The 26,487-nt window shown below is 36.8% G+C and overlaps 2 protein-coding genes across 2 annotated transcripts; one reads left to right on the forward strand and one right to left on the reverse strand.

The window, feature by feature from the left end:
* Window positions 1–453: 453 nt before the first annotated feature.
* rskrb (ribosomal protein S6 kinase related b) lies at window positions 454–9,002 on the reverse strand. Its single transcript, XM_065287455.2, has 12 exons — window positions 8,748–9,002; window positions 7,977–8,255; window positions 7,790–7,873; window positions 7,510–7,578; window positions 5,698–5,767; window positions 4,753–4,860; window positions 3,067–3,107; window positions 2,932–2,959; window positions 2,511–2,600; window positions 2,289–2,377; window positions 1,786–1,896; window positions 454–1,619 (listed from the first exon to the last, which is right to left on the reverse strand). The coding sequence occupies exons 1-12, from the start codon at window positions 8,775–8,777 to the stop codon at window positions 1,281–1,283; spliced, it is 1,338 nt and encodes a 445-aa protein (XP_065143527.1). The 5' UTR covers window positions 8,778–9,002; the 3' UTR covers window positions 454–1,280.
* Window positions 9,003–9,973: 971 nt separating this feature from the next.
* mrm3b (mitochondrial rRNA methyltransferase 3b) lies at window positions 9,974–19,222 on the forward strand. The gene is made up of 4 exons (XM_065287456.2): window positions 9,974–10,399; window positions 16,121–16,365; window positions 16,497–16,664; window positions 16,846–19,222. Exons 1-4 carry the CDS (start codon window positions 9,981–9,983, stop codon window positions 17,403–17,405), a joined length of 1,392 nt encoding a protein of 463 aa, XP_065143528.1. The 5' UTR covers window positions 9,974–9,980; the 3' UTR covers window positions 17,406–19,222.
* The last annotated feature ends 7,265 nt before the right edge of the window (window positions 19,223–26,487 follow it).

Below are 26,487 nucleotides of genomic sequence, written 5' to 3' on the forward strand. Positions count from 1 at the left end.
TTTTCATCATAACAAAGACATTTATACAGTTTTGTTACATGAATTTTTATTTTTGGGTGAACTATCCCTTTAATAAAGTCTGGAGCTGACACAGCAGTACTGTGAGCCCCATGCGGGTAGGGATTTTATTATGACCACATATCAATTACAACCTGACCCATCATCTACCGACTCATCCAGTTTATATCTGTACCCTAATATTGTGACATATTAATTTTATTAAGCAATGCACTTTATTTTTAAAGTTCATATATTGTTCAACATAAGCACTTTTTACACTTTTTTGGTGGGGTCAGTCCAATAAGATCATTTAAAGAATAATGAAATGGCAACTTCTGAAATCCAATAAATGCAATTTATTTTGTCAAACATATTTTATTTGTATTTTAAAGGCTGAATTTGTGCACAAAAATACTAAATACACAATCATTTTTCTAAGAATTTTAAAAAAGATCATAAAAGAAGGTTAATTATTTAGAGATGGGCATCAATCCAGCTGTGGCTAAAACAACATTAATTAGGAAAATTATAAAATATGCAGACTTCCTTTAATAAAAATAACAGATCAAGGTGCAAAACAAATATTTTTTAAGTGTCTCTCAGGACAAAACACTTCACATCTTTCCTACCTCTTATCTGTCATAACTCATTTAAATAAAGAGCATTATGCAAAATATCTGAAAGTGCACAGTACCATGCATATAATGATATATTAAACCTTAAGTATTCACTTTTGGATATTACTACTTTACTTATGACCACTAACCAGGCTTTTAAAAATGGTTTGAGGTTTGTAGTTTGGTAAAGATAAATGTAGCCTTGAAATATTTCCCTGAGGGTTTGTGTATCTTTAAAAACTTTACAACTGAGAGGAATGTTCATTTACGGTGCATTTGTTGAAAGAAAATGTAGTGCTGGCTTAATAACGATGACAAAATACTCAAATAACGTCAAAACACACGAGTCACATTTCATAAAAATGTCTCAACAAAATGTAAAGAAGTGTAATGCTACAGTGTCCCAATAAAAATAAAATACACAACCAGTACCCCTCTCATGGCAGAATAAACAATTCTTAACCTTCCCATCTTGCACCATGTGCTGACCCAGTTTAATGTAAGCTTTGATGCACTCGCATTAAAACTCCCAATGTAGCTCAACCAGTAAAGCGCTGTGTGTGCAATTCTAAAGCTGAGAGAGTTGCTAAGGAAAAAACATATACTAATAAAATGTCTGTAAGTCGCTTTGGATAAAAGCACACTGGCTTTTCTTAAACAAACTTAAACAAACACCTCTCTTTTAGAGTCATCGTCTTGGGGCACGTGGCTTTGCATAAGCGCTTCTACTCGCTCCACGTTGGCGAGCGTTGGGGACAGGTCCGAGGTCGTGGGTGTGCACGGTGGGTTTAAGAGGAAATCACAGTCAAAGTTGGGGAAGGGTTCCAGAGTCAGGCCTCGACGGGCTTTGGCAGTGCGGTCAGGCCGGTTCTTCAGCTCTAGGATCAATTCCATGGGGGACTTTTGGAGAAGATGGGAATCAAACGGTGTGCCGTGAAAAAAGGTTTGGCGTTTGAAGCGGTCCAGTGTCCGAAGGCGACGTGCTGGTGTCTTACAAAGAAGCTGAGATGAAGGAAGATGGGTTTTGAATTCTGATTATGTTGCAATACACCTTACATTTAAATGAAGTGCATACTGTATTTTAAACCCCTACAATAAAATATTCTCTGGGTCTTAAATATGAACATTTTAGGGATTAGACCACCAGCAACAGAAGTTTAGCTCTCACCTCTGTGAGTAGAAGAGCAAAAGGAGGAGAGAAGTGTTTCGGCATCTCATAAAGGAAGCTGCGGACCCTTCTCAGCATGCTGCAGTGGTCCGGCTCGGGAGACACTGGAAACTGAGACAGATTGGGAGGGGTTTGCTTTAGAATGACTTGGCAGAAAAGTAAACTTAATCCACATTCATTTTTACATATGAACACTTTAAAGTTGAATTAGTTATATTTTTTTATAATAAAACAATGATTTAATGATTGATTACTAAACCATCTGATACTACTAAACTAACTTAAACTGCAAGCAGAAAAGCCAAAAGCTCAAATATGTCAGATTTTACAGTATTAGTTATTCAGAGAAATATTATTTTATATCAACAGTAGTTACAAAAAATAAGAATATTATTAAGGGGGCAACAGCCATAAAATATTTCACTGCTGTGGCTGTGACATTGTTGTTGTCTAGACATTATAGCAGTGCCATCACGTGCCTCTGACACGCTTTGTGACCTCACCTTGCCAGTGGCCAATGCAAAGAGGAGGATGCCAAGAGACCACCAATCAGCAGCGTGGTTATAGGGACCACCGCTAAGAACCTCAGGAGCTGTACAGACACAGGGACATTCATTATCATTGTTTACAGTCAAGATGTGAATGGAGATATAAACATGATTTAATTATCTAAGGCATGCATATAATTTTTTATTCAAATATATATATTTTTTTTATAGATTTACCCATGTATTGGATTGTTCCACATATAGTGAATGCCCTTCCTCCACGCTCAAGACGACGGGATAAGCCAAAATCAGCCAGCCGTAGATGACCTGAATAAAGACCTTATAAGGCTTAATACATATATATTGCTTATGTCTAATGGTTACCCATCTATACGATCATAGGATTGTTTTCAAGCATTGTTTAAATGATATTAAAATTTGAACATTTGCTTTGGCACAATTTGTTACACTATTTGTTGTTTTAGTTTCTTTATTATTATTTTACTCATTCATAATAATGCATTTCAGCTTTATAATAATCTATTCTAGTCTATATGGTAATAACTGAATGTTCTGGAACATTCCATGTTTACATGAAACAAAATAAAGACACATACTGCCCTCAACTGGAGAGTCTGAAAAAGGCATACTGTCCTACCTCGATCTGTTAGGAGGACGTTCTCCATCTGGTAAAATGTAACAGTAAACACATTTGAGATGTGTTTCGGTTCAGAAATTAGTGCAACACTTGTTCATTCTTTAATATGACATCAAAACATCAATAAGTGGATACCTTCACATCACGGTGGATGATCGCACAGTCATGAAGGAAGCCTATAAAATATGTGTAATACATTACAATTATATAAAAACCATAATCCTATGTAACGTCTTTTACAGAGGATATATGACATTTTTTGTGTTTGTTTGTGCATCAAAATGAGGGTAAGACTTTGAATCTATAAGTCATTTGCCCCCCCAAACCAAAGCCATGGTTTTGCTTGAGTTATTAATGAAACAGAAATATGAGAATTCATGTTTTATTTGTTTAATCTTAATATTTTAATATACTGAATTACTTAAAGCTAAAAAAAGATTAAATTCATTTAAATCATATTTCAAAACAATGAAGCTGCACCCTCTCGCTAATCTTAAAGGGGACATTTAATGAGACTTTTTAGGATGTCAAATTTTATTTGAATTTATTACAGCATATTAAAATTGCCACTTTATAGGTGTGACTCAGGCCTGGCTCCAGATATTAGATGAAAGGTGGGCCAAGTGATATTCCAGGTGGGCCGGTCGGATGGGGGGGGGGGGTTCTTTAATCCTGTAATCTCACTTGTCAATAGTTTTAATATCATATATTGAAGACAATTATTAGGGTTGTTTGTTATTGTTGTGTTTTTTTTTTTTTTCATTTTTAATATATTTTTTACATATTTTGGAACTATTTAGTAACTTTAAATATATATAAATGGTTAACATGTTTATTTTTATATTTCCTCTTTTTGCATTTGTCATTTTTTGACCCCTTAACAGATCTTGTATCAATTCAGTAACTTTAGATTTTGATAAAAAGGGGCAGTTCTTTTAAAATAACTATTTACATCAACTAAAACAAACCTGATACTTGAGTGAATCATGAACTGTAAGAATTGGGTTTATTATTGTAATGTTTTGTTAAAAAGGGGCAGTTCTTTTTAAATACAAAATACATTAAATAAATAAATACATAAATAAACACATTAAATGCATTAATATAAAATACTTTTACATCAACTAAAACAAACTTGTTACAAACAAAAAATGTTAATTTGATCTGAAATGCTGTTTTTCTTAAGAATTATTCTCACGTCTGTTAAAATAGTATTAACATTGCAGATTTTTAGCCAAAAGATTGGCTGTCATGTGGTGTGGGGCAAGGGTGTGAGCAAAAATGTGCCGAATTGGGGTGTGTGTGTGTCCCTGTATATGCAAATGAGCTGTTGAAATGCAGACCCTGTAATGGTGTTTCTTTTTTGAAGCTCAATGGTGCTGTCATTTAAAGTTTTTCTCTCTCTCTCTCTCTGCACTAAATGTCAGTGCTGTGGTTGGATAGTGCAGAATAAGGGGCGGTATTATTATAATAAGATCCCCCTTCTACATAACTTCTGAATGACCTGTTTGTTTCACATGCTTGCAGAGAATGGTTTACCAAAACTAAGTTACCGGGTTGATCTTGTTCACATTTACTTTGTTGATAGAAGCACTGGGAACCCAATTAAAACACTTAAACATGGAAAAAGTTAGATTTTAAAGTATTGCAGTACACTTGGTTGCCAGAAGGTGCCCCCCAAGCACAAAAGCCTGTGCTGCAAGTAATGTTCTGACTAAACACAGAAATTTCCCAGTGCAGTTTTAAGGACCGCAGGTGTTCTTGTGTTGTTAATTTGACAGGAAACCCAAAAACTGTATTTTATGTAGATCCAATGCTTACCTACTGCAGAACCTAATTCAGCTGCAAAGACTTTCACCACATCCTCTCCAAACTGACCAATCATCACCCAATATGTGTACAAGTCTCCTGTGCTGCAGTATTCACACACTAGAAAGAGAATAAACAATGAAATAATGTCTGTACAGATCAAACATGCAAATAAACGCACAAAATCCAACAAATACACAGAAAAGGCATCTGCTTTAAACACTGCACTCAGTACAAACTAATGATTGGAAAAACATCATAGTCAAACTAAACACACAACATTCTGTGTAAGAAAAGAGAGACTTTGGTGATTACAACCGTGAACCATTTTTTTTTCACACAAGCAGAGCGAAAAAGGTAAACAACATGTGCAGGTCGACAATCACAGGAAGTGACACAATCATCACAGCTTCAGCTAGGAAAAGCATTTAAGGGGTGAACGTCAGGACATTCACGTGCACAAATGCAGTTCGAATCAGTGTGAAATCACATCAATTGGGATTGATCAGAATGTGTAACTGCATATATTCTGAAGTGTTAGGCAAATCACTTTAACATGCAATTTATCTCGCTTGAGCTCCGCCTTCTACATAGCAAGTGTACCTCATGTAGTGAAAGAACCATAAAATCAGCACCATGGAGAGCGACCACGTTTCATAAACTGCTAGAAATCTTATTTAATAGGAGTAACTTTCAAGCACCTCAACTCTACTACACGATGTCTGTTAACTCCTAAAGATGAATCATTTATAATTTTATACAATGTGATGCTGACAGAATGAAAAGAATCATCAGAATGAATCTGGAATTAAAGTCTGCAGGAGCACCAGGGAGAAGACGAGAAACACATCACAGACGTCTGTGTGGGTAAAGGGTCACACGTCACACCTGTTGTGACTTTCTGGTGAGGGAAGTGACAGGAGAACTGGGACAGGGGGCGTTTTCAGAATCACTCACTAATGTAGATGTGCCGCTGCGTCTGCCAGCAGTCCTGCAGGTCGTGTACGAAAGGGTGGCGGACCTGACGCTGAAGGTAACAGTTTGACAAGACAACAGTTTGACAACAAGGATGTTCCCATAGCTCAGCTTCATACAAATACCATAAGTAACACACTACTGATAAAACATATAGTTTAACCCCTTCAGACCCTGTGTCCAGTGAAATGGATGTCACATGTTTTTTTTACTTTTGTTTAAAGCTAATAAAAATGCATGCTTTTAGTATTTTAATAATGCTTGGTCACTGATTGGTCCCTGATCAAGCAATCAAAAAGGAAGCATGACCATCCTAACCTCATGATCTTGTCCCTGTTTTATTCTTAATAGTATTAAAGGGGACATTTCACAATACTTTTTTAAGATGTCAAATAAGTCTTTTGGGTTCTTTACATGTTAAAATTGCCACTTTGTAGGTGTGAGCAAAAATGTGCCATATTGGGTGTGTCCTTTAAAATGCAAATGAGTTGATCTCTGCACCAAATGGCAGTGCCGTGGTTGGATAGTGAAGATTAAGGGGCGGTATTATCCCCTTCTGACATCACAAGGGGAGCAAAATTTCAATTACCTATTTTTACACATGCTTGTAGAGAATGGTTTCCCAAAACAAGTTACTGGGTCGATCTTTTTTACATTTTGAAAAAAACTATTAAGTGTTGAGTTAAGTGTTAAGTGTTGGGCTCTATTAAAGTCCATTAAAATGAGAAAAATCCTGGAATGTTTTCCTCAAAAAACATAATTTCTTCTCGACTGAACAAAAAGACATCAACATTTTGGATGACATGGTGGTGAGTAAATTATCTGGATTTTTTTTAAGAAAATTGACTAATCCTTTAATAGAAGCATTGGGGACCCAATAATAGCACTTAAACATGGAAAAAGTCACATTTCATAATATGTCCCCTTTAAGGGTTATTATCCAGAGTTAATCTAAAGATATTTCACTGTATTAATTTGTTATATTTCACAATTAATGTCTATCCAGTCTTTATAAAATATAAAGTATGAATAGAGTATAAAATGGCAGGCTTTTTAAATCCAGCTCATTGAAATTCAGCAATTCACACACACACTGCCCTGATGCAACAATGCGTACTGTTGCATACTAAGCATAATATTGATCAAATCAGCTATCAACTATAAATAAAACACACATAAACGCATTGACAGACATAATCAGGCATATATACAAATACTGTCAATATACAGAATGACTGTAATAGGATAAGTGTGTCTACATATAATGTAAATGTAAAGCCGCATTCAGACAGCCAGCGATGTTATCCGCCCGTCTCTTTCAATGAGGCGTTTCTAAATCTGCTTGTCATAAACAAATGAGTACCATCCACGCCAGTTACTGACGAGAGAAGGATGACGTGAACTCCAGTGCTTCGTTCTCATTGGTAGTCGCTCCCGAAAATCGCTCGACATTTGCATAAAGTTAAACTTTTCTTAACCTTCTCGCGTCACTGGACACGCCCATACAGTCGCCAACGGTCACTTTGGCTCGTGCCGCCGGAAGTCGCCCGGTTTCCCATTGAAATAAATGAGATCCCGACGCTCTGCTACTGCTGGTCGCTGGCTGTCTGAATGGGGCGTAAGACACGCAGGGGCAGTGAGTGATACATTTTTGTCCCAGTGTGATAAAGACACCTGCTTATATACACCAGAGGAATCAAATGCAATGTTAGCATCCTCTCAGCAGCATTGTGTGTTTATTCCTTTGAATGTTATCACTGAAAACACACACACCATCGTGAGTTAGTGTCTCACCTGGACTATTACTTCTTCTTTTGACTGTTCCAACACACCCAAGCGCAAAATCTCAGATTTTGGAATAACCTGTATTAGATAAACATGTTTAGACAAACATCACTAATGGTTAATATGCACTACAAGGTTAAAAGTCTACCTACTGTACTTTAAATGTACACAATTAAATTAAATAAAAAATTAAGATAGTTTGATTTTTTTATTTAGTTTAAATTACTTAAGCATTATTCCAAATTAGCAATAAAAAAACATAAATAGGTGTGCCTAAACACTGTTTTACCTTGACTGCATACGTCTTTTGCTTTGATTTATCTTTAACCTTTAAAATGGGACCAAATGATCCTTTGGCTATGTAACCCAGGACCTAGGGGATTGAACACAATTTGGAAATACAACACAGTTATGACACATAATGGATGGTAAATAGAGACATTTTGGTAATGAACTTAATCTGACTTTTCTCTCACCTGGAAATGTTCATGTCCCGGGACATTGCGATGAGGGAACTCAGGCAGAAACATGTTGATAAATGTAGGCAGACTACATTGCATAAGTAGTTTCTCAGGGCCTGGCATTGAGGTGAGCAGGTGCTCCGGGATGGATGGTTCCTTGTCACAAATCCTTCGATGTGATTGGATTTGTAGAGGGCTGACCCGCCAGAGAGCGGCTGGCAGAGAAATGCCCACAGTGGAAAAAAATTTCCTCCATGCGGTTGTGTGTGACTGATCTTCTGGCCCTGTGTAATGCTGTAAATGTGATAAGAGAAACAGAAGGTCATTAAATAATCATTACACGCTTCTGTGTTACTCATATTTCAGCAACCACCTATTTTTCAACTTGCTTACAGATGATAAACTATGGCATAATGAAAACCAAGCACTTGATGGAAAACAAACAAAAAGATTGGGTAAAGTGAATGATTTCTTCTTCACTTTAGAAAGTATGTATTGTGTTTCAGCAATACCACAATAAAAAATTCAAACTTATGTTCATGAGATTTTGACAGCTCGATTGGGATGTTAGCATTCAAAATAGCAATAAAGATATGAGATACGTAACGTTAGGATTTACCCAGAGCAAAAACGACAAGGTCTCGAAATGGGCTAGCAAACATCAGTAAGCAGCTAATATAAAATTTTGCTTAATAAAAGTGAAAAAACCACATGGTGTCCGCTAAATAACATTGAAGTCTCAAACTTTTCATCACTCACATTATGAAACTAATGTAAACAACCAACCTTGCTATTTTTGCTACCATCGGCACCCATCACATCGCCTTGCGTGATATATCAGTTGTCTGTCCTGCTCGCCCGTTCATCCATGTCGCCTATAGTTGCTTTGTGTTTAATTTTATAATCGCTTTTACAATATATCTCACATTTAACTACTCAGCACAACTCTTTCTCCAATGAAGTGTTATCCAAGCGAAAGATATGGCGACAAAAACAAGATAATCTCCGATAACGTTGACGACCGCTCTGCATCCGCCTACGTTGTTGACATCCAATGGGATTTTCCGCTGTTGTTAGACCACGCCCACTCATGAAAGAGTAATCAGGAGCTGTTCGGTGCTGAATTATTGACATCTAAATACACTTACATGATAATTTAAACATTTACCACTGCAGTGTTAAATCTGTGTTTCATGCTTACTTTACACAGAATTACATGCATATATTGTTTTTTTGCAAAAACGGAAAGGCCATGTTAAAATATATTTTTCTTTGTGGTCCGGAGCTGTGCGTTATGATTAATGTGTTGTTATTGTGAAAGTTATCTGTGTGACTGTACACGTGCTATTGTAACGGCTGATCTGTTCAGCATCAAGGGATTGCATAATACATAACTATCGGATTATCTCATGAATGTCCTTGCAAAATTGGACAGATGATGTGACAGAGTATGTTCCCAATGTGCAAAACCAAAACAGTGTACACTGCAAAAAAATACTTTCTTACTTATTTTTTGTCTTGATTTCATTATAAATCGAAATTTTCCAAAATCAAGAAGTAGTTTTTGATTAGCAAAATGACCTAATAAGTCTAGTTTATAGACAAAACAAAATAATTAAATTAAGTGAATTTGTGGTTATAACAAGCAAAAAAAATCTGCTAATGGGGTAAGAAAAATGTTCTTGAATTTTTCTTGAATTAAGTGTTTTTTACAGCATTGTCAGATTTTTTTTTTTTTTGCTGATATGAATGAATATACGAATCATAAGGATATATAATCAATTATGGCTTCATTATTTTTAAATGTTCACTGTAAAAAGTTTACTATAAAACTCTGCAATTTCCCCTCTTAAAAAAAAATGTGTAGTAGCCTACAGTAAAAAAACGAATGAATATTAAGTCCTACTGACGTCGCTTGGTAATCCTCCAATTGCAAAGGTTCACTCTTGAATATTAATTAATAGGCGTTGACAGCTCGATCGCCGCAGCCGCACACCCGGAAGTTCAAATGATGTCAAGATGGCGACGCGCATAACAAGCATGAGACGTTTGTCCCCGATATTGCAATCAGCTTTAGCATTGCGATGTAATGTAATAACTATACAAAGATATGTGCGAAGACGCAGACAAGTGTCTGTTTTAACTTCAAACAATGAGTTCATAGAAGATCCAAAACAAGTCGTCACTAGTGAGCATTTATTAAATGAGAACATTCACAATAAAACGGAAAAAGCGAGCGTTCAACGACTTGACAGCGCTACAAGTGTCCGATGGAGACCAGACGATATTTCAGTCTCACTACAGTTTTCAAGACCAACACGAGAAAAGGTGATGAACACAAACCATCATGTCGCAACTCTTGCCACCACATTGCCCCGTTTTGGAGAAGTTGATGGTTTACTGTATGAGAAAGCACAACCTGGTGACAAGAGCGTGACGTAAGTTGATACAACTATTTTCTTTTTGATAGATAGATAGATAGATAGATAGATAGATAGATAGATAGATAGATAGATAGATAGATAGATCAATAAATAGACAGACAGAAAAATATAGAACCACATACAGATAGATATATCTATAGATAGATTGTTAGATAGATTGATAGGTATCTCTAGACAGACATATACACAGATAGATCCACAGACAGACAAACACAAAAAGATAGATCTACAGACAGGCAGATAGATCCACAGACAGACAGACACTAATACATAGATCCACAGACAGATATATAAGAAATATAATTAAACAATTTAAACTAAAGATAAGACTTTACAAAACTTTCTTTAAAATCTGTTTTAAAAAAACAACAATTTGTGGTGGGAAAAAATAGGTCATCCCAACAATTATTCCAACTTAAATTGGCTAAAATCACACACAGGTGTATCATATCAGGTACACATGATTAGAACATTAGCTGTGTCCCAATTCAAGGGCTGCAACCTTATAAGCATGAGACCTTAAAAGTTGAGCACTCGGTCTTTCAAGGTGGAAGCCTCAGAAGTTCGTGAAGAGAACTGAAATGAGACGGTCTAACCTTCGGAGGACTCATAATTGGAGTCACCTGCTGCATGCGCCCACCGCGCCTGTCAGCAGGACACAGCGGACGCTTCTGACTTATTAAAATAAATATGAAATCAGAAAAATATTAATTTATTTTAGAAAATATGACACGTTGATGTAGATTAAACTATTCAATAGTATATCAAATCAATCAACCTTAGAAATATACGCAACATAAAAGAATAATATTAACACAAAACATAACTTATAATACTAAAACAGTGACAAGAAAAAATGTTTTCTGATAAATACACTTTTATTTAATAAAGGTTAGAATTGTTTATTTTAGAATATCCAGCCATTTTATTCAGCCTTTGCAGACGCGCAATGACTCTTGGGATATCCTCGGCTGTTAAGGATCCATTCGTTCTATCCTTAAAAGCGCGAGAAATGAGGACGCCTCTACAATCAGAAAGAGACTACACAAGTTTAACTTTCATGGGAGGTGTGCAAGGAGGAAACCCCTGCTCTCTAAGAAAAACATAAAGGCCAGACTTAAGTTTGTCAGAGAGAATGTAGACAAAGAGCAGGACTTTTGGAATAATGTTCTTTGGACGGATGAGTCTAAAATTGAATTATTTGGACATTGCAAGAGAGGACATGTTTGGCGTAAACCAGGAGTGGGGAACCCTGGGTCCTGGAGGGCCACTGTCCAACAGAGTTTAGTTCCAACCCTAACCGAACACACCTGAATTTAATTTTCAAGTAATCCTGAAGACTTGAATTAGATTGTTCAGGTGTGTTTAATTAGGGTTGGATCTAAACTCTGCAGGACAGTGGCCCTCCAGGACCAGGGTTCCCCACCCCTGGCGTAAACCAAATACTGCATTCCAGGAAAGAAACCTCATACCAACTGTAAAACATGGAGGTGGAAGTGTCCTTGTTTGGGGGTATTTTGCTGCAGCAGGACCTGGCCAGCTCACCATCGTAGAATCCACCATGAATTTTACTGTGTATCAGGGGGTGCTTGAGGAACATGTGAGACCATCCATAAAAAAGTTAAAGCTAAAGCGGAACTGGATCTTGCAACAGGACAATGACCCAAAACATACCAGTAAATCCACCAAGAACTGTCTGAAAACGAAGAAATGGAGAGTACTGGAATGGCAGAGTCAAAGCCCAGATCTCAATCCCATTAAGATGCTGTGGGCTGACTTGAAACAGGCTGTACATGCAAGAAACTAAGGGTGTCACGATTTCGAAATCGATCGAAATTAAAGGGATAGTTCACACAAAAATGAAAATTCTGTCATCATTTACTCACACTCATGTTGTTACAAACTTTTATAAATTTCTTTGTTTCTGATGAACACAAAGGAAGATATTTTGAGAAGTATTTGTAACCAAACCATTCCTGGACCCCATTCACTTCCATAGTAGGAAAAAAGAATACTATGGAAGTAAATGGGGTCCACGAATGGTTTGGTTACAAACATTTCATAAAATATATTCCTTTGTGTTCATTAGAACAACGAAATTTATACAGGTTTGTAACAACATGAGAGCGAGTGAATGATGACAGAATTTTCATTTTTGGGTGAGCTATCTCTTTAAGTCACACCCTCGAACTTCGAATAAAAAAATGGGATCGTCGATGCTGCCACGCCCCCATGTCATGTCCGGTCGGCTTGCCAAGTGGGGAAAAACTCTCAAAGATTTATATTTTAAATACGAGGGATGTATTGCTACAACTCCTTGAAATGCATATCATAAACAGGATTACTACCTAGTTATCTGACTTCGGACAGAGGGCAGCTCTCTGCACGTGCACGAGAGTGAGAGAGGTGCCAAGATGCAGCGGCTTATATTTTAAACAAAAGGGATAGTTTGCCTCAGCTCGCATGAAACGCATAAAACTGAACAAATCCGTAAAGATTACTACTTTAGTTTATGTTTAGATTTCGAACAGATGCGAGAGCGCGTGCACGTGAGACAGAGAGAAGCGCAGCTGCTTATGACGTGTTGGATTTATTTCAGATGTTAGGAGTCCAAGACACGCGCATTAAGTCCATGTGCGTGCAAGAAGGAATCCTACAAGCTTTCTTGCATAAAGTGAAGTCCACAAACCCCCATGCGAGAAAAAGCACGCAATGTGCATGTTAGTGTGAAACTATAGTAATAATAAAAATAAATAATAAATAATAATTAGGGATGCACCGATACCACTTTTTTGGAATACGAGTACGAGTACTTGCATTTCAGTACTTGCCGTTACCGAGTACTTAATAAAAAAACATGATTTAAATTTACAGGTAACAGCTTTAGTCATATAATTTAACAAAAAAAACAAAGGACTAGTTTTCCAGTTTGTTGTAAACTCTGCTTCTTTGGACAACACAAGAGGCATTGTGTCTTTGTGAAGTGTATGTCATTGTTTAACGAATGTTAATTGTTGTAAACCTGGATACTGTGATGCAAGAAAAATTTCAGACTTTGTCTGACAATAAAGTACCATATCATATCATATCATATCATATCATATCATTTACCCCTTACACGCCGCTCAAACATAGAAATTTATCAGACCGTGGTATCGATTCCAGGTATCGGGGGACTTTTAATGAGTACGAGGACTTTAGAAAATGTGGTATCGAGGCCGATACCCGATACCAGTATTGGTGCATCCCTAATAATAATGACATAGCATTTAAAAAAAAAAAAAGAGAATCGATTTGTGACCTTAGAATCGAAAAAGTAATCAAATCGAGGATTTAGAGAATCGTGACACCCCTACAAGAAACCCATCAAATATCTCACAGCTAAAAGAATTTTGCATTGAGGAGTTGGGCAAACTTTCCTCGGATCGATGTCAGAGACTGGAAGATGGCTACAAGAAGCGTCTCACTGAAGTAATTTCAGCCAAAGGGGGTAACACTCACTATTAGTGGGCAGGGTGTCCTAACTTTTTCCTAAGTTATAATACACATTTTGGTTGAAATTTTTTTTTATGAGTAAAACTAGATCATTTTTTGTTGTTTACCTGCAATCAAGGCTTTGAAGCGGTTCACGGAACAAAAACGAAAACCAGAAACTTTTGATGTTTTGCATGGAACAAAAACGAAACCAGAAACTTAAAAAAAATATATGTTCCGGAACAGAAACGTTTATTTAAAATAATGGTAACTGGCAATGCCGTTTTTTTTTTTTTTTTCGTTTTTTTGACAAGATTTCTGTCTAATATGACTCGGTGAAGTTCACCTTCGGTTGTCGTTGACTCATCTATGAGAAGCGTGCCACTTTCAAGTAGCCTAACTTACTCAAGCCCAAGTCTCTAATGCTTAATAATAATAGGTAAATATTATAGGCTACCAAGTTTCTCATGACCCATAGTTCGGCTCGCATGCGATTTGCTGATTAATTTCCAAATTTAAATAGGGTGAAAGTTGATCATTTGCATGTGTTTCAAAGGCTTGCAAATGTTAACACTTAAGTGAGTTTAAACAATTTAACCGCAAAAAGACAATAAAGTGAGCAGTTTTCTTTACACACAAACGCACATGTTGTTGGTTGTGTCCGGTTCAACTCCAATCAAACGTGATTAACCCTATGCCCTTCAAAGATCAGAACTCTTGATGTATAAACTTGAGAGAGAGTTGCGCTGCTGTGTCTCATACTGTAGTCCATTAAAATACATTTGGTGAATAAAGCACTGAAAAACAACGTAATTTTCACTTTATGTGGAGCGACTTTTTATGCTGCATCTTCTTCCCAAAGCGCTGTTTGGAATTCGTCCTCCGTCTGTGTGTGTGCGCGTGTTTAAGTGTGCTCAACAAATGTAGGCATGTCAGAATTACAGTTATGCCGCTTACATAATGTAGCCTTTTTTAATGTTTGATGACAAGATATACTAATAATTGTAGGCTAATAATTTAAGTTTAATATCCTAAGGATCAGCCTACTTATTTGTATGCCCCACAACTGATATGGAACGTTATTAACTCTTTCCCCGCCATTGACGAGATATCTCGTCAATTAAGAGAAAACGCTTCCCCGCCAATGACGAGATTTTCCGTCTTTCCGCAATACCGCTATTATCCACCAGGTGGCGCCCTTCCGCAACTTTTTAAAACCGGAAGTATTGCCCTATGGCAAGCTGCTGCATGTCCGTGTCTGTTTTAAAGATCGCTCTGAATATGATCCCTATGAAAAATCCGTCATAAAAATGGAATTATTTATTATTAATGGAATTATTATGCTTTTTGCTCAAAATATGGTGTTTTTGCAAAAACCTACCCATATTCAAAAGCTGATTGCAAAAGAACCACTAAAGGTAGGATGAAACGGTTTTTTTGTTTGAAAGCAGAGGGTCTGTTCTTTCATTTGGTATATTGTATGTTTACATATTTAAAGAAGAACATTTTCTGGAAGGCATTAAACTTTTGTGAAAATCATGAAAAACGCTGGCGCTGGCTGGCAACTTTTTTTAAAAATGCTGGCGGTGAAAGAGTTAACCAGTTCAGTAATTTTAGGGTTGAAACGAAAACCGGAAAGGTTAAAATACTGTTTCTGTTCGGAACGAACCAATTGGGAAAAAATTCTGGTTCAAAGCCCTGCCTGCAATTAAATCACTTTCTTTTTCAGACAAAATTAAAAACAAGATTAGCCAGCGATATGTAAATATTTCTTAATAAAAAACAGAAAATGTAATGGGGTGTCCTATTTTTTTACATGATATATATCTATAGACAGACACAAAGATAGATAGATCCACAGACATACATACACGCATACATACATACAGATCAAAAGACAGACTGACACACAAAAAGATAGATCCATGCACGTATGCAGTAAATAGATAGATCTATAGTTTTACAGACAGACAGAAAGAATAACAGCCAGACGGATTATTAGATAGATTGATAGATATCTCTAGACAGACACACATATAGCTAGATCAACTGTCAGACAGATAGATAGATACAGACAAACAAACAAACAGACAGACACATTTATAGACAGATAGACCTGTATACAGTAGATAAATCCCAACTATATACTGTACATACTGAAAAATGTACAGCTTTAGTTCTGTTTTAAGGCTTTTGTTTTGGGGTAAATGGTTAAAATCAAAAGTTTGCTTTCATATATAGGAGGCTGCTCCACATAGCCCGATCTAAGAAGCTTCGTGAGCAGCAAGGTAAAGTTATTCTGGAGGGAAGACATCTCATACACTGTGCTCTGGATGCAGGGGCTGTGGTACAGACGCTTTTCTTCTGCTCTGTCAAGGCACTACAGGAGCTTCCCCTTGATAAACTGAGACAAGCCAGTCTTGTGAAAGTTAAGATGGATGACTCGAAACTCTGGTCTGATCTCGACACTTCACAAGATGTAATAGGTAAGAAACTTGTAACGCCATTGTCAGATGGATTCAAATCAAACGTTGTAGCTCATACAGCAGCACGTGTGATTTAAAAGACATAAAGAGCAACGCAGTTTAATCATGTGTGACATGGTCTTCAATTGCAGCCATATTCAAACGTCCTACGGCCTCCCTTTTAACCTATCCAGAGGAAAAATATGGCAAGCCCTGGCCCCTCACACTGATTTGTGACAACGTGAGGGATCCGGGAAACCTGGGAGCAGTGTTACGCTCCGCTGCGGCGGCTGGATGCCATAGTGTGCTGCTAACTAAAGGTACAAGTTTATTTCAAATTCACAAATTTGAACTCTTTTAATGAATAGTTCACCTTAAAATGTATGGAAAAGAAACATGCCAAATTATGGCAGAGTTTTAACAAATATATGTTACAAAAAAACATAACAATTATTATATTTATTGTACTTTAACAATAAATATTGTAACATCTCCTTTTAGGATGTGTGGATGTTTGGGATCCTAAGGTCCTTAGAGCAGCCATGGGGGCTCACTTCCGTCTTCCAATTATCCCAAGCCTAACTTGGAAGGACATCCCAAATCATCTTCCCAATACCGCGACAATTCATGTTGGAGACAACAGCAGAACCATCATGAATAAAGATGACCACACCATGACCCCTAAAAACCAAAAAAAGCCGTCAGATTATGGTTGGGTCAGAGGTCATCACTACCCAACGAAAGTACAGTGTGACGCCGATGATGAATTTGAGGATTATGAAGGTAGCAGATGTGCGCACACAAGTAAATCCCCTGAGACCCAAAATTACCACACCGACTGGGTTGCCAGGCACACAGGCATCGTGATTGGAGGAGAAACGCACGGCCTGAGCCAGGAAGCGTTGCGATTGGCTGAGAAGACCGGGGGCCGGAGGTTATTAATCCCCATGGTGTACGGTGTGGACAGCTTGAACTCTGCCATGGCTGCGAGTATTTTGCTTTTTGAAGGAAGGAGGCAGCTGCAGCTACAGATAAGAGGAAAGTTGACCACAGCTTCATGAAAACAGGATGTCACGTATTAAATTCGACATAATCCTTATAATCTTTATATACCGTATGTGCTATAAATAGATCCAGGATGTTTTTGTAATATAGAAATGTCAATGTATGTAAATAAACATTAAAAGATAAAATCACCATTTTAGGTTGCAATAATAATTTATCATAAATTATGGGTCAAAGCATGTTTAATATATTTTATTTTTAATCTACTAATGTGCAAGTTTGTATACGGTAGAGATTAAGATAGAGCTCTTCAACCTTTTTACAAGAAGAAATAGAGTTTATGTATCAAATTAAGACTGGATTTACATACTTAGTTATGATGGTTACATTACACGGATATACTTTTTGGTATACACAGTTGCATATTGTTAACATACTACATAACATTTTAAATTTGCTGAATAGATAACATTTTTTAATTGTCATATTGGTACAAATTCTTATTTTGTTTTTACCTCAACATGTGGTAAATGCCAACGAACATTAAATTAAAGATTAAATAAAAATAAGTTTTGAAATAAAAAGCACGAAGTAAAATAAAAAGTAGGACTACTTAATATTAACAATTTACAACATAAGAGAACTTGTATTCAATAACAACCTGTAATATAATAATAATGTGGGAACCTTCATTTTAATCAAGTTTTATTTTTATTATTAGCATATTAATGCATTTTTCCAAAAAATTAAATTCAAACAATATTTGGAGGACCACTTGTTATATCATTATGGACCCCCAAGGGGCCACGGACCCCCTGTTGGGTTTAGTCATAAAATTAGCCTGGTATGATTACAATAAAAGCCTGTGCGATGTGAAACAAACATCTTCAGGACATTCTTGGTGGTGGTTATAATATAAAAACAGATACAAATTGATGCCTATAATAAAATAATTGATCATTGCTTTGAGATTAAGGACAAATGTAATAATTATGTGGAGAACTGTATGACTTTTTAATATTTATATGTAATGAACATTATTGTCCTGACTGATAATAAGCTCTTTAATTTTAGTAAAAAAAATTGGGCCACTTTTTCTTTATTTTAAAGATAACCACAGACGTATCATAAATGTGTGATAGGGTCACAAGTTTCTTAAAAATTCCCTTTATTTTTGAGTGCATATTCTGCATATATCAATGGTAAATTAGACTAAACTGTGTGCCTTCATGTATTATTTATGCAGGCATGCTGAATTTCAATCAGATGAGTTTCTATCCCAGCACTTCTCCAAGCAGCAGATGCAAGAAGTCATTTAATCATTTAAGTGCCTGTTTATAAATGTGCCTTATAAAACTTATGTTTTAATGGTGAAAGCTTAAATAAAAACTGAAGTACATCTTTTCAAGCAGTTTCAATGTAACCCACAAACTAAGTTTCTTACATTATAATAACTGAAAAAATATCAACCTTAGTTGGGTTTTCTTCACATTTTGTACCATACACCTCATTTAATCTAACCCTACAAAGCATTAACCTGTTAATATGCCATTACTTTTATTTAGATTTCTGTTTTCACCTCTAGATGGTGCAAGTGTACAGTCTTTAGAATAAATGTAAGAGATGACCGTGTTGTTAGGGGTGTTTGCACTAAAAACTTTGATTTTGGTTTTATGATACTATCCATTGTTTTTTCCAAATAACTTGATGCTGTATTGAAACTATTTTAATATATGATGTGTGTATAACAAAGCTGACTGAGAGCGATGATTGAACTCATGATCAAGTGTCAGTGTGCATGTGAGAAGATGAGTAGCACTGGAGGCTGATGAAGTGCAATAAGGGGACCAGCTGTTGATTAGGAAGGAAAGAGGAGCTCATTACAGGCTAATTACATGTCATCTAAACTATCATTTTAGTTCATCCATCCAAATATTCATATACAATTTTCTTTTATCCATTAGACATCATGCTTTTACATAAATATTTTCAGGACAGTGACCATCAACAATCAAAACCAGACATAGTATAGATCGTTTCAGCAGTAACAACATTTTTTTTTTTTTTTTTTTCAGCAGTAACAACATAAACAAGCCGCTGTCGCGGTCCTCACCTAACTTCCGGTAAACTCCGCTAATAATAAATAACAGCAAAGTTCTTTAAACATAGTTTATTTATATAACAAGCAAACAAAACAACACATAAATTACCAAGGAAACCAAAACATTTGTTATTTTCAATGAGGCATTTTTTCAAGAGATCTGGGGCCCGTTTCAGAAAGGTGGTTAAGTGCAAACTCTGAGTTTGTTAACCCTGAAATAAGGGAAACTCTGAGTTTTCCGTTTCAAAAAGGGAGGTAGGTTAAACCTGAGATGGTGGGGTAAGTCAAGCCTGTTTCAGAAGGAGAGGTAACTTATACTCAGAGTCTGTTTCCGGAGTAACATACTCTCTGAACCTAACCTGGTCGGGAGCAGGTTTTATCCTGTAAACTCTGAGTTTCTTGTGGTCTCCTCCCCTTTTGAGTAGCGGTGTTTAATCTTGTTAGTTGCTTTAGTACATTCAATCATTGCGCACATTTTTATTATGTACACTGTAAAATATTTTTAGCTGTCTTTAAGTTATAATTAAATTGCCAGTGCAAACCATTTTAACTTACTACTTTATATATTTATATATTACACTAAACTTTCAACTAAAAAATTAAAACAGTAAATTGAAATGACTAAAGCTAATATGATATACTTAGGTTCATAGATCGTCTTAGTGACTAAAATGTCATGTACTTTTATAGAGAATCTTGTAGATGATGATGTTGCATTCATTTGTAGAAAGTTAAATTTATGTCCCGAGAGGATTTTGAGACCCCGAGTGTTTTTTGTCATATCCGCTTACATTTATGTGAGCGAAATTATTATTTTTTGCAGTCATTTTAGATATATAAATATCATTATATGACTAATATCAGTCTTTGTGGTGCTCTTACATTTATACAGTTGCCTTGACATTTCTTACGTATCTACTCGTCATTATCGCTGGTCTAGTGGGTAGTGCTGTGTGTAATATTTGAGCCAGACCTGCGATCGGAGATCGAATCCCGGCTGGGCGAATTTTTGTTTTATTCATGACAAACATTTGTAAAGTTCGTAGCCCTATAACAAAGTATTATGCTTAATTTTATTTTAGCTGCGCTGCTGTCATCTTTTTGTCCATGGGATTGCATGTGCATGTAAATGAATATAATAACGTAAAGTCCTCAGTTTATTTACTTCTGATATTTTAAGTTTGATGGAAAATGAAATGTACTCATTAACTAGAGTAGCAATTTACAAAAACAACTCTTTTCTTTAAAATATATGCTCGTAGTTCCCTGCTGAAAAAAACAGCATACCAGCAAGACCAGCATATGTTGTGTTTTGGTGCTGGTTTGCTAGTGAACACCAGCTAAACCAGCATCAAACCAGCATCAGCACCAGCATTAGCACCAGCTAAACCAGCAACAAACCAGCATTAGCACCAGCTAAACCAGCATTAGCACCAGCATCCCATGCTGGTCATTCCAGCATATGTTGTGTTTTGGTGCTGGTATGCTGTGTTCACCAGCTAAACCAGCATAGACCAGCATAATTCCCATGCTGGTCCATGCTGGTTTGATGCTGTTTTTTTCAGCAGGGTTGCTGTACACTTGCAGTAACACTTTCAGTTTTAGTAGTAAAAATGATTAAGACCTCTTTGTCACGTGCTGTTGCCACGGTAAATCGTAATATCTGAGCTCCATTGATGATGGCTTTTCATTGTGGCTGTGCACGCGCTTAACTACTCAGAGTCGATTGAACTAACTCAGATCAGCTTTTCTGTAACCGAAAACTCAGAGTTTACTATCTCAGAGTAAATCAACTCAAGAGTTCAAGTTTAAACTCAGAGTTGGTTGAACCTCCTTATTGAAACGGGCCCCTGTTTAGCAACTAGTCACCCTGCTGAAAAAAACAGCATCAAACCAGCATGGACCAGCATGGGAATTATGCTGGTCTATGCTGGTTTAGCTGGTGGTCACAGCATACCAGCACCAAAACACAACATATGCTGGTATGACCAGCATGGGATGCTGGTGCTAATGCTGGTTTAGCTGGTGCTAATGCTGGTTTGGTGCTGGTTTAGCTGGTGCTAATGCTGGTGCTGATGCTGGTTTAGCTGGTGTTCACTAGCAAACCAGCACCAAAACACAACATATGCTGGTCTTGCTGGTATGCTGTTTTTTTCAGCAGGACAGACCATTAAAAAAACGAAACCGGAAGTAAGGTTCGGATCCAGACGTGTATCACGTGCGTCCGATGAAACCGTCTATAAAGATCAATGCATTCAAAATAATGCTGGATTGAAAATAACACTCTAAAAATGGCTGGGTTATTTTTGACCTATAATGGGTAAATATTTGACAGAACATGTGCTGGGTTAAAAATTGACCCATTGCTGGGGTATTTTAACCCAACTGCTGGGTTATTCTACTCCATGGTTGCATAACGACAACCCAACATTGGGTCATTTTAACCCAGCACGGGGTCATTTTTAACCCAGCACGTGTTCTGTCCATTATTTACCCATTATGGGTAAAAAAACATTTTAGAAAAGGGACAACCCCAGCTGTTGGGTTAAATGTTGATATTTTGACACAACAATGGATTAAAACAAATAACCTAATGGGTTCGGTTCGTACCTTTTTGACCCAACGCTGTGTTGAAAATAACCCAGTGAACATCGATCTCATCTCACAAAGAACTGTTCTTTAGATGTTTAGAAGTTACAAAATAAAGTTAAACGGCTATTGTAAACACACGAGAAGTACACATGAATAGAAGTAAACAAGCTTGCTCTCCGTTGAATAATCATCCTAAATTTGAATGCGAAAACTAATTCAACACATGAATATTTATCAACACTTAAAATCAAACCAGAATTTGATTACGTTTATCATTTTCCAGCATTCAAAATGAAAGTCACACATCCGAGCCAGAGGTGCAATGCCGGTTCCTCACAGAAACGGATGTTTTTTGTCCAAAATTGAAATCTCGATCGGCTTGCCCTGAACGAACAATAATGTAATATTCTTCAGTAAAGAGAAGGTTTATTGCGTGTTATGATTGCATAAGATTATACTTTTAGCACCTCAGACTAACTAACACAACACATCAACCCACGCCATCTGACAGCCATTCAACCTCTGAAAAATTGAATTTCAAAGCAACAGAAGATGTGTAGAACAGAAATGGACATTGTGACAGACTATTCAGATGTGGCCGTGGAGAGAAAATACAAACGCGGTACCTTCCAACCAGTACTGATGAGAGTCTAAAAATAGCAACAGAGAGAAAGAGAGAGAGAGAGGTGAAGCTTTTGATGTCACTGCCATGCCAATTCTCGCGCGGTGGGGTGTGGATTAATTGTTAGCTGGATTTTGAACTGTATTCGTCTAACTGGCTCATCAGGGGTATTTTTTCTCGTCCCTCGGGGGCTGTTATTAAAATCAGTTTTATTTTTCTTTCTTCTTCACGCCATTCAAGCATCTGTGGCTATATTCCTAACTTGCATGTTTTTGGCATGTGGGAGGAGACCCGGGAAAGGACATGCAAACTCTACACAGAAAGGCCACCTGACTTAGCCGGGGCTATGGGGACCTTCTTGCTGTGAGGCAACTGTGCTACCCATTACGCGCCCCCGAAACAGTTTTATCTCTCACTTACTCTTCACCTAGTAACCAGTGTTTCAAAACACAACCTTTATCCTCTGTGCTTTATCCTAAAAGCCAAAAAGACTTGTTTTCCGTTTATAGTCCTTGCATCTATCCACAAACTCTTAATGAGTTCCTAAGGGACCAATTTAGGGTTTCTTAGGAAAACAAGTCTGTTAATCCATTCTTTCTCCTTTCTCTTCAGCAATGATTGCAGTAAACCACCAGCCCCTGACTTGCAGATGCTCAGCTCCTGTAGATGTATCATACTTATTTGAATTGGCATTGATGGGTGATATATGGAGCAATGAAGCGTGTGTGAAAACAATGAAGTGTGGAGGCCGCGGGCTGTTGCTTATCACAGATACTGATGTGTCTGAGGGGGCATAACAGCTCCAGAGACGATGAGATGAGGAACGTATGAATTGATCTTTTAATCAATGCTCACAATCTCCTAGTCAGTGCTGATTTATTATTAGTTATATTAAATTAGAAGGGAAATGTGAAATATTAGGATCGATATTAAAAGCCATTTATAAAACAGTTACAATACAATACTTTCATGAAGCAAAATCACTAAAAATCTTCCTTCCACTGGAAAAATAGTCCATGACCGACTGTGAGTAGCAACAATGTTTCACATATGTTTATTACGTTGCTAAACGTCCTATGCAGTGATACACAGAATCTTGGGTGCAGCGCTGTACTTTATCGTAAATAAAACACAGCTATTGACCAATCAGAAACAAGGACTGCAATTAAATGATTTATAAACTAAAATATGTGATCATCTTACATGCTTGTGTTGTGATTTTTTTGGGCAAGCAGTGCTATAGTGCAAACTAGCTTGTAGGAGACCGTATCCTGTTTTTACAAATGTGAGTGTGTAATGTAAAGAACAAATGCAAATGAATGGAAATTGCAATAATGTATTGATCATGCCGTTTATTTCTTTAAAACAGTGGGAAGTTTTGAAAGTTTCAAGTTTAATACAGTTTTTTGCCATTATTAATCATTTTATAACCATAACAAATTGATACATTGAAATATATTTGAATTTCAAGAATAAAATGTGTCACTAGTTTGCTTTAATCCCAGTATCACTTTACTGTATCTGGTATAAAAGTTACCAGCTGTCTGCTTTATGAGGTCTTGTCTTTTAAATAATCTTTTAAAGGTGGCAAATAATTCATTAAAATAAAATCTACATAAAAGGTTTGTGGCTTTATTAAGTGCAATAACTGGGGTACAAATTTTGGCCATTTATTCTGACAGTGTATGCATCTAACTATGGATACTGATTTGAGTTATAAACAACAGAAGCAAACATATTCCCAAACATAACGCTCAGAAGGAATGTAAAGTGAATGTGATAGATTTGGGCCAATATAAACAGTCGAGCTCAACTGCTATTCTGTACTTCCTTTAGAAATAATTCATGCCTCTGTGCATGTGTGTTCATGTGTGTCTTTAGGTATGAATAATTTAAAGTTCAGTGCTTCAGTAGATTATGCATATGCTTCCAGCCACTAAAAACTACTTTGTGTATGTTGACAAAAGAAAACAGCTCTACATCCGAAGGCTGCCCGAGGCTCACAACACAGCACCTGCTTTAAAAGAGAGCTTGCAATCAAGGATATTTCATTCCAAAGTGTCCACTCTATTGAGGGAAGTGAATCGCCTTTTTCAGATTCTTAATTTTCTTGCAGGGATATGTGGGAGGAAGAGAAGTAGGATTGGTTGAGGCAGACAGAAGTGGACACGTTGGACAAACAATCACAAAATCACACACTTCAACTGCAAAGACTGATATTAAATGTATTCTCAGTTTGTGAGACCAAAGACAAATGTGATATTAACCACCCAGCCAAATTTGAATGATTAAAAAAAGGTAATTTAAAATAAATAATATTCTCTGCTCTCAAACGCTGGGGGCGTGTTCGTTGGGGGCGCGGGAAACTACGGCCACTTACGGAAATCTGTTATCTTTCTCAACTTTCAAATACAGTTACAACCTAATGGATGCACGTGATATTTTAGGGGCGGGGCCATGCTGGTGGCTCCAGTGCATCATGGAGCCACCACTTTAGCCCCACCCCAAAAATGTCTTTGTAACAGATTTCAGCAATACATTTATAACATTTATAATGTGTTAAGAAACTATTTTCTAAAATTACTTTACACAGACTTTAAAGGCAGTCCTTCCAAAAAAACGTGGCGTTTTTTTGTGATTGTTGCGGGCAAAAATCCTTGATCTTGCAGCACGTTTTCTTAAAAAATGCAATGGAATATGCGGGATATTTATGCAACTTGCAATAACAGTTTGCAGCTTTTCAATGATGTTCATGTCACATAATCACGTCACTTCATAACGTTCCCATGGCAACAGGGGACATGGCTGCGCTTGTGTGAAGTAAATGCGACATTTTTCAACTTTCTGCTAAGAAATATGTGATTTTTGCTACGAAAATGCTGGGATTATGAAATCATGCAAGCCAGCATATTTTGCGCACGGAAATCTGCAATTTATGCTGTGAAAGTGCGGCGTATTTGAAAAAATGAGACCCCCGCATAAATATGCGGACTTTGGTTGATTATGCGTTGAATCATGGGATCGCATAATCGAGTTTTTCATTTCACAAGACTTTTTTAAGATATAAAATGAATCGTTGGTGTCCCCAGAGTACGTATGTGAAGTTCAAGCTCAAAATACCATAAAGATAATTTATTATAACATGTTAAAATTGCAACTTTGCAGGTGTGAGCAAAAATGTACCGTTTTGGGTGTGTCCTTTAAAATGCAAATGACCTCATGGCAGTGCAGTGGTTGCATAGTGCAGATTAAAGGGGGGTATCCCCTTCTGACATCATAAGGGGAGCCAAATTTTTTCACATGCTTGCAGAGAACGGTTTACCAAACTAAGTTACTGGGTTGATCTGTTTCACATTTTTAGGGTTGACACTGGGCACTTAACCATGGAAAAAGTCAGATTTTCATGATATGTCCCCTTTCAAAAACTTCATAATCAGTGAGTAAAGTACAAAATGGAAATGACACAGTAAGTGGAAAATCAGAAAAGCTGAAAAAAAATCAGCTGAAAAATAACATGAATAAATACTTGTGTTTGTGATGAACGTATAAGAGTAAAATTGAAGGTCGTTATTTCTGATATCAGCCATCATTTGAATCACCATAATCTGTCATCATTAATGATCTGTTATAACTGGGTTGGCTCTTTATGATGTGGGTACTATATATAAAGAACCAGACTGTATTCCTTTCACCTCTTTCAACCGAACCTTCTCATTGGCTGTTTCACAAGTGGAGAACTGGCCCAGATACTCACGTCTAACACTGGTATAGCATGTAAAAAATTACCCACTTGAAATAACCCTCACAGCAAAGCAAGAAGTAT

The sequence above is a fragment of the Paramisgurnus dabryanus genome, chromosome 18, assembly GCF_030506205.2.
Source record: "Paramisgurnus dabryanus chromosome 18, PD_genome_1.1, whole genome shotgun sequence".
NCBI lineage: Eukaryota > Metazoa > Chordata > Actinopteri > Cypriniformes > Cobitidae > Paramisgurnus > Paramisgurnus dabryanus.